Source organism: Eurytemora carolleeae, unplaced genomic scaffold (assembly GCF_000591075.1).
Source record: "Eurytemora carolleeae unplaced genomic scaffold, Eaff_2.0 scaffold1158, whole genome shotgun sequence".
In the NCBI taxonomy this organism is placed as follows: Eukaryota; Metazoa; Arthropoda; class Copepoda; order Calanoida; family Temoridae; genus Eurytemora; species Eurytemora carolleeae.
The window spans coordinates 15,364-28,344 of NW_019397266.1; the positions used below are offsets into that span (position 1 = coordinate 15,364).

Genomic DNA, 12,981 nt, shown 5'->3' on the forward strand with positions numbered 1-12,981 from the left:
GATAACCCAGCCTACTGTATTCTGTATTGTAGTATTGTCTGGAACTATGTGCCTACGTTGTTTAGTATTGTAGTATTGTCTGGAACTATGTGCCTACGTTGTTTAGTATTGTATTGTTGTCTGGAATTATGTGCCTACGTTGTTTAGTATTGTAGTATTGTCTGGAACTATGTGGAGAATAACTCAACCTACTGTATTCTGTATTGTAGTATTGTCTGGAACTATGTGCTAGATAACTCAACCTACTGTATTCTGTATTGTAGTATTGTCTGGAACTATGTGCTAGATAACCCAAACTACTGTCTTCTGTATTGTATTGTTGTCTGAAACTATGTGCCTACGTTGTTTAGTATTGTATTGTTGCCTGTGTACTTCTAACACTGTTCCCTGGGGATTTCACCTATGTTATTGTATCCGGCCTCTTCCTATCTATGAAGGTAAATTTCTTGAAAAAAACTGATTTTGGTTTTTTGTTTTCTTTTTAACGAAGGGGAGAATTTGAAAGCTAAAAGGACTGTGACATTCCATTAAAAGATGAGTTTGGCCAAATTACAACGATACCCCGTTTTTTGGAAACATCCTCTTTTTCCATCTATAAAATTGATTATTTCTTGTCGTGGTTTCTTTGTAAAGATGACTTGCGGATTTTATGCGGCAGAGACAAAGAATGTAATTTACAGAATTCAACACATTTGAGATTGAAAAACGACAATATCTTCCTCATTGTAATTTACAAAGGTTGGTCCCCTATTTGGTGTCCCAGTGGACCTATTCACCCCTGCAGAGTCCTTCCTCTGCCCCTGGGTGTTCGGAGTCCAGGAGGAGGAGAAGAAGAAGAAGGAAAACTAGAAATAGAGAAGAAATTAGTTAGACAGGGAGAACCAGAAAACAGTGGAACTCTTGTCGTCTTCTTCTTTTTTCTTTTACGACAACCCCCCCAAATTAAATTAGACCATTTAAGTAAATCAATTTTGAATCCTTCATTTTAATCTTTTTTTGATTGCCATAAGTAATTTCTTTAGTAGAAAGTCAATTAACAGAGTTTGACAAGTGCATTATTTATTCTTCATCAAATTATTAACTTTAAATGATTATTCTCAAAGTTCTCAACAGAAAAACAGAAACGTTTTTAATTTTATTTGAGATAAAAAAATTAAAGCTCTGCAAGCGATCTAAGTCATTCTATTCAGTATAAAGCGATCTAAGTCTATTCTATTCAGTAAAAAGCGATCTAAGTCTATTCTATTCAGTATAAATCGATCTAAGTCTATTCTATTCAGTATAAAGCGATTTAAGTCTGTCTATTCTATTCAGTAAAAAGGCGTTAACTATTGAGAACAGGCCGAAGTTAAATTATCCATCTTTCATCTTCCCAACCTATTTATACATTGTGTAGCCCAAGATATGAAAATTTCAAAAAGTTTTCTATTAAAATTTTTAAGGAGATTTTGCCAATATTCTGATCTTTTTTTGCCTTATATATTTATGTTCTCTTTTACAGTGACCCAATATATCATAGCATCAAATATAGAATAAAAAACTTATGTTAAAAAGAGTATTTATTTGAGTCTTGTTGCATTATAAAACTGACAAAATATACACAACATTGGTTGTGACTGCGTATGAAAGAAATTGGTGAAACCGTCTAAATTTTAGACAAAAACATTTTGCATATCAAAGATTTGATCTTCAATTCTTCAGTTATCCCTTCAGGTACATTTAACGGCTCTCTAAAAAAAAACAAGATTAAAAAACAATCAATCAATACAACAATAATATTTGGGAGAGTAAAATAATATTTTTGTTGTAGAAAATCTGGAAAACTTACGTCTTGGGAAGAGGAGTTTCTCGGTGTATGTACATTCGGGCTTGCTAGGGCAGGCAGAGTCATTGTGTTCCCATACCCAGGCGTTGGCCATCTCAGTTCCAGACTTCATCTCGCACATCTGGGGATGGATCATCTCATGCTCGTGATCACCGTTGAAGTCTCCGCACATTCCACAGGACTGGCCCTGGTTGTAGGCAGGAGCAACAACCTAGAAACAAATACTATAAAACATTTATCATCAGATATTTTTATTTTAATAGATTTAGAGAATAAATACTTACGGAGACGTGGTTTCCGTCGGTGCTGATTGCCACATTCATGTAGGACTCGACATAGTACTTCTTCTGCCACCTGTAAACCTTGAACTTATAGTTTTCAGGTGCATCTTGGTTCCTTGATAATTTCTGGTTGGTTGGCCAGTAGTAGCTTTCATGCTCTCCAAGAACAACTTCCTGTCCAGCAATGTTAACCTCAAACTTGGCATGGGTGATGGGTTTGATATTGACCTCGTGGCCTCCAACATACATTTTAACCTCCATCTTGGGGACTACATCATTGACAAACTTAGGAGACTTCTTCATGAATATAGCGTAGGTGGGGACAGGGGCACAGTGGGCAGACACCATGGTCCAGCAGTTGTGCATGTCATAGGAGTAGGTTACATTGTCAAAGGTTCTGATGCTCTTGGTGTTGGCAGAGCACATTCCAATGAGGTTGTTGGCAGCCATCTTCATTCTCAAGGAGGACAGGTGAGTGTTTCTCAGAGATGTAAATGAGGGGGTGGACTCCTGGAAAGTCATGTAAGGCTCAACATTCCAGTCCCAGTAGCCATAGTGAACTCCCTTAAACTCATTCAGATCTCTGTTGGTCTGGATAGTCATGTCAAAGGTGTTTTGCTCAGAGTGGAACTTCTGAGTGATAACAACAACTGGGCTGTAGCTATCAATCATGTTAGTGCTGTAAGGGAAGTCAGTTTGTCTAGCAAGCTTGTTATCAAGCTTGATCTGCCAAAAGGGGAAGAGTCCAGTCTTTACGAGGGTCTCAAGCTTACGGTAGCCAGTGATCATCCAGGGCTCAAGACTCTGGAAAGTGGCAGTCCATTTATAGTCACGGATTGTGTAAAGATCAATGGCTGTGTAGAAACAAGCATCAGTGACAGGGAATGATGAGGCTTTCCATTCTGGAGATTCCTTCTGTTGCATGCAAGTGTGGTAATACCACTTGTTCTTTAGATCCTGCTTGGCTTCCTGGGTAGTCTGGTGCTCTCCAATTATCTGGACCTTTCCTGGGTTGTTATTGCAAGAAGTATGCTGGCCCCATGATAGGGAAACATCAGCCTTCACCTTCTGATCAGTTGAGAAATCAAGAGAGAGCTCTTCTTTGGTATCAATTGGGTACCTGTTGTTGGCATCAAAACATATGGAGAATGGAGGGTAGTCTCGGGCATTAAGTCTGAAGGGGTTTCTGGTCAGTTTGATGGCCAACTCATTTTTGGAGAACATGGGCTCAAATTCATATTTCATGTTAAGATGATGAACACGATCAACATCTCCATGGAAGATAATCTCTCCTTCGGCATAGAACTTCTTGCCATTGAAAACAGATTCAGGTCTGGTCAGAGTCTTCATTTGTCCTGTGAAAGACAGTTCAACCTTTTCCACAGGGTTGAACTTAGACTGGCTCCAAGAAAATCCAACTCCACAGCTCTCAACCTTGGGGTAGTAAAGGAGGAAGGAATGCATCTGTCTGAATCCCATGGTAACAGCAGTGAACAAGTCCTTAGGGTGCTTGGTCACAGGGTTGAAGGCTTGAGCAACAACATTAAACATTTCTCCATGGGATTTGGCCTGCTGGGCCTCACAGTCAAAGTACTTGCCTTCAACATGGAATCCCCATTCTTCATTGTCATGGTTCAAAAAGTATCTGTCATGCTTCTGTTGGGATCCCTTGGTGACCTCAAAGTTGTGTTCGCATGTAGGGCATGATCTGGAAAGTTCAGTTTCATGATGGGTCATCTTATTTCCTCTGACAGAAAGGGTGGTGTGGCTGTGCATAACCATGGACATGGGCTCTCCAAACTCTGGTCTCTCAATTGTGACTCGAATCTGGGATTTAGGTAAATTCAGGACACCAGAGATCTGGCTTCCAAATCTGTGGTTGTAGACACGATCCTGTGTGATCTGGAACATGGTGTTGGTGGCAAGGTTGAAAATAGCCATGGTGTTCTCTGCCTGGGTGTTGATCTGAATTTTGTAATCAACTTTACGCAGCATTGCTCCGCTATCTTGTCCTCTGGTAATCTTGGCCTGGAAGCTTGCAAGGCTGGTTCCAGCAGACATAAAAGCCATTGGAACACCATATTCAGTGGGCTGTTCATACAGAACACTTCCAAACATAAGACCACGTTGATGGTTGATGTTATATTCCTTGCCAAGAGCAACAATATCCATGAAAAAATTGAAAAGCTTGCCTCCAGGAGCAACAGATCCCTCATTGTAATGGCGCTGGAAAACAACATTGTCCTTCATCATGAGAACAAGGTCTACTTCAACAGGAACATCACTTCTCTCTCTAATGTTCATTTGGGAGAAGAGAACATCCTTCAATTCATCAATGTTCCATTGTTGGGGATTATATGTGGTCATGTGTCTGACCTTCTCCATAAGCTTCTTTGCAAGTCCCTGGATTCTTATATAACCTCCGAATACTTGCATAGTGTGGTGTTCAAAATGCTGGGCACGAACATCAAACATCATGCTCAAGGGGGTAGCAGACTTGTGAGATCCAGTTGTGTGCCATTCAAAAGAGCCAGAATATCCATACTTCTCTTTCTTGAAAATCTTGCCATAGGTCTTAGAGATTCCAAATCCATAGCTGGGCCTCATCCACATGTGCTGCTTCCAATATTTCAGAAAGAAGGTTGCATATTCCTCCAAGTTGTGGTTGCATGTGGATTCAAAGCTCTCAGCAAACTTTTCAAAAGCTGTGTAAACATAGTTGAATACTTCATTATCCTTCTCAATGACCATCTTTTTCATGATCTTGCTCATAACAGTAGAGTCAGCAGCTCCCCTCATAAGAACATCAAAAGCAGCAATTCTGACCTCATGGTTCTCATGAGTATCAAGGAAGACTGGCAAGAAGAACTCCTTTTCTAATCCTTTGGCAAGGGCCATGGGAGAAATAGCAAAGATAGCCATGGTTCTGACAGCATAATTGTGCTTGTGCTTCGTCTCTCCCAGTACAATTGGCTTCAGGAGATCATAAGTTTTACCCCACTTGAAGTTGTAGAGAACCATCAGGTAGTGATCCAAAAGCTCAGAGTCATCCTCATTTATGGCATCAAACTTGTCATAGAACATCTGAACATAGGGATTTTGGAGTTCATGGAAGCAGGCTTTCTTCTCTTGAGCATATCTGTTATTTTCATTGTCTACTGGTTGGTATGGATGAGGGGTGGTTAATTCACAGGTACGACGAACAATATGAGCAAAGGCAAGAGGGATGGCCATCTTGGTGAAGGTCTGAGTTGATGTTTCAGCAACAGCTAGGAGCTCTTCATACAGCTTGACCAGGGTCTTTGTTGGCCTTCTGATGTGGAATGGGACAGAGGTGACAGCTCTGGCGGCATCAGCATCACTATCAAACTCATTATTCTCAACCATCTCCTTGATGAGGTAGGCAGCAGGGTTGGTTCCAGCCATGGGAAGAATTTCAGTGAAAACATTCCTTTTGTAAACTCCAGCCTCAGTAATGTCAGAGAAAAATATCTCCTTCAGTTGATGCAGAGAATCATAGTTCAGAGAGTACATGTAGGGGATAACACGCTGGATTCCATCCTTGTGCATCTCTTCAACCTCATCCTTGGTATGATAGTTGATCTTGTACTTGTACATCTCAGACACAAAGTGATCAATGGCATGCTGGAGCCTCTCAACAAAGACAGACTGTTCCTCATCAACAAAGAATCCAGTTGCAAAGAGATGCTCCCTCTTCTTCATATCAACATCCTGGTCCCATTTCCATTCTCCATGTTCAAATTCAAATTCGACATTGTCAAAGTTTTCCTCTCCAGAGACAGTAATATCATCACTGGATGCCTTGACTTCCTTCAGGGTAAGTGTGCTGTTAGATACGGTGACGTGGGAAGCTCCCTCCTCGGTGAAGGGCTGAACAATAATGTTTCCAAAAGAGAAAATCTTCTGAATCTTGAAAACATCTCCATTGACAGGTGCAAGCCAGAAAGAAGTAGTAGCCTCAGAGAAAAGAGGCTCGGTGGGAGTGTATGACTGGGTCATGACAGAAGCATAATCCTCTGCATGATCAGGATTCTGCAGAACCTGCATGAACTTCTTCTCCATGTTTGGGTCGGCATTGCAAGTTCTTCCCATGAGGTTGTTAAACTGTCTGTACCTCCTGTTAACACAGTCCTTCAGATGAACAACATTCTTGGTGACAACTTGGTAATCAACAGCATCATTGTGTTCATATGTATACTGGACAAAGCAGTCTCCGTGGAGGTTCTTCTCCTTTGTGGTGAACTGTCTCTCGTCCTTGAGCTTGGTGAGATCCATCTGAATGGTGGAGGCGAAAGCCCTCATCATGTTCTGAAGCCAGACAGGAGCATCAGAAGGAACCTAACAAGAAAAAATGTTTAGATGCTACCAAATAGTTCAAGAAGTTTTGTTTTAAAAACAATTGTTACAATTTGTTTTTACCTGAATATCCTTCACAAGTCCATGCTCTAGAGTGAAAGAGAATGGAGCATCAACAAAACCATCAATGTTCAAGTAGCTAAAATTGAATAAAAATAATGCTTAAAATAAATAAACATAATAGTAATAATATTAATAAATGGATTTGGTCTCGTTGACCTGTTTGTAAGGCCATGAATTGTCTGGATAAGCCAAGTTAAAGGTGGCTCTTCTTAGATTACTAACCTTCACCTGAACACAACAGTACATAAATTGACATAGATTTCATGTCAATTGTACAATGTACATGTTTTAACTAAAATTTGAGTACAACGTAAACAAATGTGTGCGTACAGTCGACATCTATATTTTTCAGTTTCAAAAACAGCCTTATATTCGAATATATTCGAATTCCTTTATTTCTGTGTAGCCCGATTTTGTAGACCTTTAAGATTTCAAACTCTGAATTCTTATAGAAAGATAGTTCTAAAATTGAAATATCAAAAGTTTACACCGTCAGGTTGGAAAGATAAAGGAATTCTATAATTTTGAGATTGAGGTGTGATTAGTTCTTTGAAACGATACTATTTGTTAGCTTTGTGATAAACACAAACTTTTTCAGATTAGGCAAGGTAAAAGGGACTGTATGCGTCATTTCAGATTAGGCAAGGTAAAAGGGACTGTATGCGTCATTTCAGATTAGGCAAGGTAAAAGGGACTGTGCGCGTCATTTCAGATTAGGCAAGGTTAAAGGAACTGCATGCGTCATTTCATGTGACCTTCTAAGATGGCAATGCCCGATTTACAACGGTACCCTTGACATCTTAAACTGATAAAAATAAATGTGGAAGATAACGTGGTTTTTCTGGCTCGAAAAGTGTTTACTATGATAAACTCTTCTTTGATTGTTAAGCAAGAAATGCGCAAGTAATTTTTACAAAGAAACTACAAATGAAAATAGAAGGTTTTTACAGAAATATGAAATTCATCAGACAAAGCTCTTTAGGGGTACCGTTGTAAATCAGACATTGTCAGCAACTTGAAATTACGCTTACAGTCCCTTTAAGATGAATAGATTAGGAATGGGGGGAGGGGTCCACGAGGTATATTTTCTAAGATTTAACCAAATTATTACCTTGAGTTTTCCTCCTGAAACCTGGATATGGACTTCAGCCTTAGTTCTATATCCGGAGGCAGTGGAGGTGTAGTCGTTAGATCCAACATGGACAGCTGATTCCTATTATATTAATTATTATTATTATTATTATTATTATCTATACCTGTGTGTAAACATATTCTTTCCCATCCTCCCAAACTGTCAGGGAATGAGAAACAGTAACTCCTAAATTAGAGAAAATTAAAAATAACAAATATGTTATTTTTTATCATAATCATTAATAATTAAAAACATTGAATAATTAAATAATTTAAGAAAAAGAGAGTACATCAATGATTATCGTGCACCATCCCTTTTTCTTTAAATCTTAACTAAAAGCACTTGTTTTTCTTCACATTATTTTTAAGAAAAAATCAAATGGGGAAATATTGGACTTATCTAAATTCTGGAAAAGGTTAATTCGGAAACCTTTTTAACGGAACAGAATTCTTTAAAAAATAACTCTGATTTTTCAATTCCTATATCTTTGTAACTCGATGTCGTAGACCATTGATAATTCAAACTATAAATTCTGCTAGACCATAAAGATCAAGGTTTACACCATCAGGCTGCAAAAATATAGTAACTTTAAGGGAAAAAAATCGTAAATTGTATCTACATATTTCTTTACAAGAAATTATTAAAAAGTTTTGTAAATCTGTAATTTTGTCTTTGGGGGGGAAATAAACAAATTTTTAGGATAAACTTTTGCGTAAAATCCTTGAAAATTTTCTTTAAAAATTAAAAGGAGTAAAATTAAGAATGAATTTGTACAAAAAATTAAAGTTAAGCATGATATATACAAAGGATTAAATTTAAGAATGATTTTTTTCTAAAAGAATTAAAGTTAAGAATGAATTTATACAAAATTTATACAAAAAAAGGATTAAATTTAAGAATGAATTTGTACTTAAAGGAATTAATTTTAAGAATGAATTTTTACAAAAAAAAAATAAAAATAAGAATGAATTTATACAATAAAGGATTAAATTTATGATTGAATTTAAACAAAAAAAGAATTTAATTTAAAAATGAATTTATACAAAAAAGTATTAAATTTAAGAATGAATTTAAACTAAAAAGGATTAAATTTAAGAATGAATTTAAACAAAAAAGGATTAGGGATAAGAATGAAGTTATACAAAAAAGGATTAAAATTAAGAATGAATTTATACAAAAAAAGTTTTAAAATTAAAAATGAATTTTTACAAATAATTTAAAATTAAGTTTGTACTTAAAGTTTGTACTTGTAAAATAAATGTTAGATATGGAAAAACCTTCAGAAAATATGATTAAAAAGCTCAAAAAAAAAATAGATAAAATTTCAAATATTTAAGTAAAAATTGATATTCATTCGAGGAATAGTAATTATTTAAGTAAAAGAAGATATGCCAGAGAAAAATTTAGAAATGCAAACTCTAAAAAGCTCTTTTAGAGTTTATATTTTAGAGATTAGTTAAATTGATAATATTTAAGATTGACATTTTTTTTTAAATATTTCAAATTGAATAGAAAAAAAACAATATAGTTGTTTTTCCATTATTTTATTAACATCTCTCTTTCTAAATTGTTTAATTAATCGTTGAGAATTAAAAAAACGCGTCAAAAAACAACTTTGCAGTTTTTGAAAAGTTTAAATCCGTACCAAGAGTAAGAACAAGAGCTAGTGCACCCTTCATATTGTCCCAGACTAGCTCCTCAACCACTGGGTGAACATTCAATACCCCACAACCTTTTTATACCCGGCGTCTCCGGGGAAAATGCGGGAGAAAACGACAAGGGGCCACGGTATATGGCGGGCCGGTACCAAAAGGTCCCCAGCAGCTGGCGAGTTGGTACTACAGGGGCCCCGGTGTCAGGCGGTCCGGTACTTGCAATACGATTATAAAACATTGGGAGTGCACCGGTTTCTATATATACTGATGTGCATCTGAAGACCGGAGAATTTTGTTACCAGGGAGAAGTTCAGGCATGGACTAAGAAATCAATGGACTGCAAGGGCGTATATACAGAAATAAATCTGGGGGGGGGGGGCGAAATTTGAACTGTAAATGCAAAACATATGGCTTCTTGGATATCAGGCATAAGTATGAGATACTTTAAAGGTACACATACAGTCCAGTTGACATAAGCTAAATTATAAGTTTTTGTTTTAATTCGATTTTTAAAATTCCACGGGCAACGCCTGGCACTTCAATTAGTTTGTAATAAGAAGAAAGATTACAAAACGGCAGTGCAATGAATAAAGTAAATTAAATCCAAATTTAAAAAAATTGTCTTTCACTACCTCCAAACTCCAGCCTTCGTGGCTTGGCATTTTAAACAATTGTCTTAGTTTGCTATCCCTGATAGCACCCATACGATTAGGATGAAATCTAAATAGATTTTTCATTCGGACTTCTGTCATGGTGGCTCTGGTCCACGTATACAATCTACGCCCCACCCCTTTACAGGTCTAGGGGGGGCACTGTCCCCTTCGCCCCCCTCTTGTATACGCCCTTGGGTCGGCGTTTATATTAATACAATGAAGACAACTTTTCTATTAAAGTTTTGATTTCTAACAAGCTTTTTTTCAAATATTCCAAGTTTACAAGTAATCAAAGAAAAGTTGTTAATTGACAGCTCTTTATAATTTTCTTTTTAATCTGTATCTATGTTGTTTCAAAGCTTGGTGAGAAATGAAAATTGAAATCGAAAATCGTCTTTATTGTATTGACTTACAACAATGACTGCAACGATGAGCCGGGCTATATATTTTAGAGAAAAAAATAAAAAAAAATTTTACGAATGTTTTACAACGTTTTATTTGAGATTTTTATTTTTATAACTCCATTATGTCGAGTGTGGGGGGGCCAAATCTGAAAGGGGGGCCCAGAGCACAGCTTTTTAGAATTATGAAACGTACTATCAGTGTACTTTTGTATAACTGTTACGAGTGATTGAAAACAAGTTTTTGAGGTCAACTGTTTTTAAATACAATCGATTAAAAACGGAGCAATTAAATTTTAAATTTGATTTCGGGTATTTTCCATTTTGATAGTATTTTTTTCAGCAACCTTTGTCAATTTTTTCTAAAAATGAAAAAAATGCAAATTTAATGATATTCTTATTTTAAAAATGTTCATGAAACTCGAGAAGATGTAATATATGGTGTAAAGTTACAATGTAAAAAGTGTTTAATAAAACCGTCAATTAAAAAAACTTTTTTTTGCTTATAAATCTGTCCAATGCCCACCCAGCATGGGGTTTGTGCATAAACCCTATTCCTACTGGAACCCCAGGTTGTGTGTTTTAACATAGCTCATAAAGTATTGGTCTCAGGCACTGGCAGTTTAAATTTGTTTTGCTTTTTACTTTTTAACCCACACATGCCTTTCACTTCAGGCCAAACCCAAAATAATTGTTTTTCGCAATAAATTTTTAATTTTGCAGATTATTTAAGTAGAGCCTGTAGAGCTTTCCAAAAATGTATTAAAAGTGTCATCACCATGTCAACAAGGACATAGAAGGGGTATTTTGGGTATGCAATCAAAATTGAACGATTTATAATATCGAAAAATTGTTAAATTAGGTCCCCAAAAATTGTAAAAACTTACATCTGACACCTGTCTTTCTCGGAGAAGTGCAAAAGAAGTTTTTTAAACTGGTATTTGGCCTTGGCTCAAACAATTTTGATATTTTTATAACTCAAAAAAGGTGAAGAATGTTTCCTACAAACGTTTTTTGACATTTGAATTGTAATTATTTTAATCTCTGAATAGTAGCATCAGCAGTGAACAATAAAAGTTTATAATTGTTTTAACTGATAATATATATTGCTAATAATCATTTACAAATACGTTACGTAGAGAAGTGAAAGGAACTATACTCTACCAAAGGTAACTAAGACCAATTTCCAGAATTTACCGAGAAATGTTTTGTGAGTTTTGGTCGAACCCGTATTTAAGTGAAATATTTAATTTTCCGAAAAAGTTTCCACAACTTTATTGACTTCTGGGATGGAAATGCGCGAATTTTTTCACGAATACTCCGCAGAATTTGGCACAGTTAACGATTAGGAAATGTTCAGAATTAGCAATTTTTTATTTGTAAAACTTTCTCAGATTTTTATGAAACCTGTTAAAAGATTTTAAAAAATTCTGAAAGTTAAAAAAGTCGTGCCATCACCATCTGCAGTACAATTTCTCTTTCGTACTAAAAGATAAATAAATTATTTCTAAGAATTTATAAATCTGCAGAGTAGACATTTTTTTAAAGAGAATATCTGAAGAAAACCGGTCCTGAGAATCTTTCTTTTTTAAATTTTCAAACCCGTTTGATTTTTCAACACAATTCAGCATAAAGTACACAGTCTTCAGAGCTGAAAACTTTAGAATGAAATATCCAGATATCCGATGGATTAGCTTCTCTGGAGTTTAAATTCATGTGGAGAACAAGCAATATTTAAACTGGATATTAAGAAAAAGAGTGGTTTAAGCCATTAAGTGGATGACTTCCATTCTAAAGTTTTCAGCTCTGACAACAATAGTTTTTACATGCTTGCACAGTGGGATAAGTGTCGTTTTACATGTTTGCACAGTGGGATAAAGTGGGATAAAGTGGGATAAGTGTCGTCTTTGTTATTTTTTTTTAACACTATAAAGGCCCCAGTCCGAATCTATAATCTAAGACTGGGAGGGGGGGGGGGTCGTCTCGCGCCCCCCTGCAAAAGGCCTTCGGGTAAAGGTATGTAGTAGTAGTATACAAAATCTGATGTTTTTTAGTTATCATTGAAAAACAAAAATTTGTAACTTTTTTATCATAAAACTTTTTTGCCCTGTATTCTTTCTTTCTTTCTTTCTTTTTTTTTCGGGTGCCCCCCACCTGGGGGGGCACATAGGGGGGTCTCATATAAGAAATGATTTGATATGTGGGGAAAAAATGAAAAATAATAAGTAAATTTTTTTTAATGTTTTTTAAACAAAAATATAGCTAGTAAAACCCTAAAAAAAATTATGTTGCTCCGTGCTAACAAAAATAGCTTCTGCGAAAAAATATTTTTGGTAATCAAACAAGAAAAGAAAAATTGGACATCATCCTTTTCAACTCTTTTTACTCAAAATTTCAGCAATGAAAACCTTTAAAATTGTTTTGATATTCCGCGCAAACAAACCTAACTTTTGTAGAAAAATCTGATTTTTGATGAACATGGGAGAAAAAACTTAATATCAAAAGGCATGTTTTTTATTCTTTTGATACAAGTATTCAGAAAATAAAACCCTACACATTTTTTTGCTGCTCCACGCAAACATACATTATCTCGG

General features: G+C 35.9%; 1 protein-coding gene across 1 annotated transcript; it reads right to left on the minus strand.

Moving 5' to 3' along the window:
* Positions 1-1,541: 1,541 nt before the first annotated feature.
* LOC111713139 (uncharacterized) lies at positions 1,542-9,429 on the minus strand. Its single transcript, XM_023487942.1, has 8 exons — positions 9,324-9,429; positions 7,803-7,864; positions 7,658-7,759; positions 6,685-6,774; positions 6,547-6,624; positions 2,110-6,465; positions 1,829-2,036; positions 1,542-1,730 (listed from the first exon to the last, which is right to left on the minus strand). Exons 1-8 carry the CDS (start codon positions 9,355-9,357, stop codon positions 1,720-1,722), a joined length of 4,941 nt encoding a protein of 1,646 aa, XP_023343710.1. The 5' UTR covers positions 9,358-9,429; the 3' UTR covers positions 1,542-1,719.
* Positions 9,430-12,981: the final 3,552 nt, after the last annotated feature.